Consider the following 492-nt stretch of genomic DNA (forward strand, 5'->3'; position numbering starts at 1 on the left):
ACTTGGGAGAATCCTAAAAGGCTAACAATTCCCCATCCTTTACTGTGATTGTTTTGCTCTACCTGGTGCACATTTCGCTCCTTTTCCCTCTGATTCTCCCTCAAGAGTCTACTATGGGCCCTCTCAGACCGGAAGACAGATTTCCCTCCTGTCTTCTCGAAGTACAGAGGGGGATACACCCTGGCCAACAGGACAGTGAGTCGGCCCACAAGGCCCCCATCTCCCTGGATTCCTCGGATCATTGTAGGCAGAGGCCCACACTGGGGTACAAGGCCCAAGCGTGACCACCACTTAGCTCTTCGTGTCATGTTGGCATGCAGACGCAGGCAAACAGAGGGGGAAGCCTGGGAATTGGCAAAAGCAGGATTAGTTTACTGAAATCTGAATCTAATCAGCCATAATGAATATGGAGATAAACGCTACATATTATCATTATATAATCAATGATATAATATAATATAGTAATATATGAATATATAATAAACCTACATA

General features: G+C 45.1%; 1 protein-coding gene across 2 annotated transcripts in view; it reads right to left on the reverse strand.

The window, feature by feature from the left end:
• LOC119594373 (breast cancer type 2 susceptibility protein homolog) overlaps nt 1-492 on the reverse strand; it is a gene marked incomplete at its 3' end in the record, with an annotated part of 20,050 nt that overhangs the window by 4,376 nt on the left and 15,182 nt on the right. For both annotated transcript variants that reach the window (XM_037943432.1, XM_037943433.1), the window contains 1 exon segment: nt 63-344. In XM_037943432.1, the coding sequence (XP_037799360.1) occupies nt 63-344 (282 nt within the window).

Source organism: Penaeus monodon, chromosome 33 (assembly GCF_015228065.2).
Source record: "Penaeus monodon isolate SGIC_2016 chromosome 33, NSTDA_Pmon_1, whole genome shotgun sequence".
In the NCBI taxonomy this organism is placed as follows: domain Eukaryota; kingdom Metazoa; phylum Arthropoda; class Malacostraca; order Decapoda; family Penaeidae; genus Penaeus; species Penaeus monodon.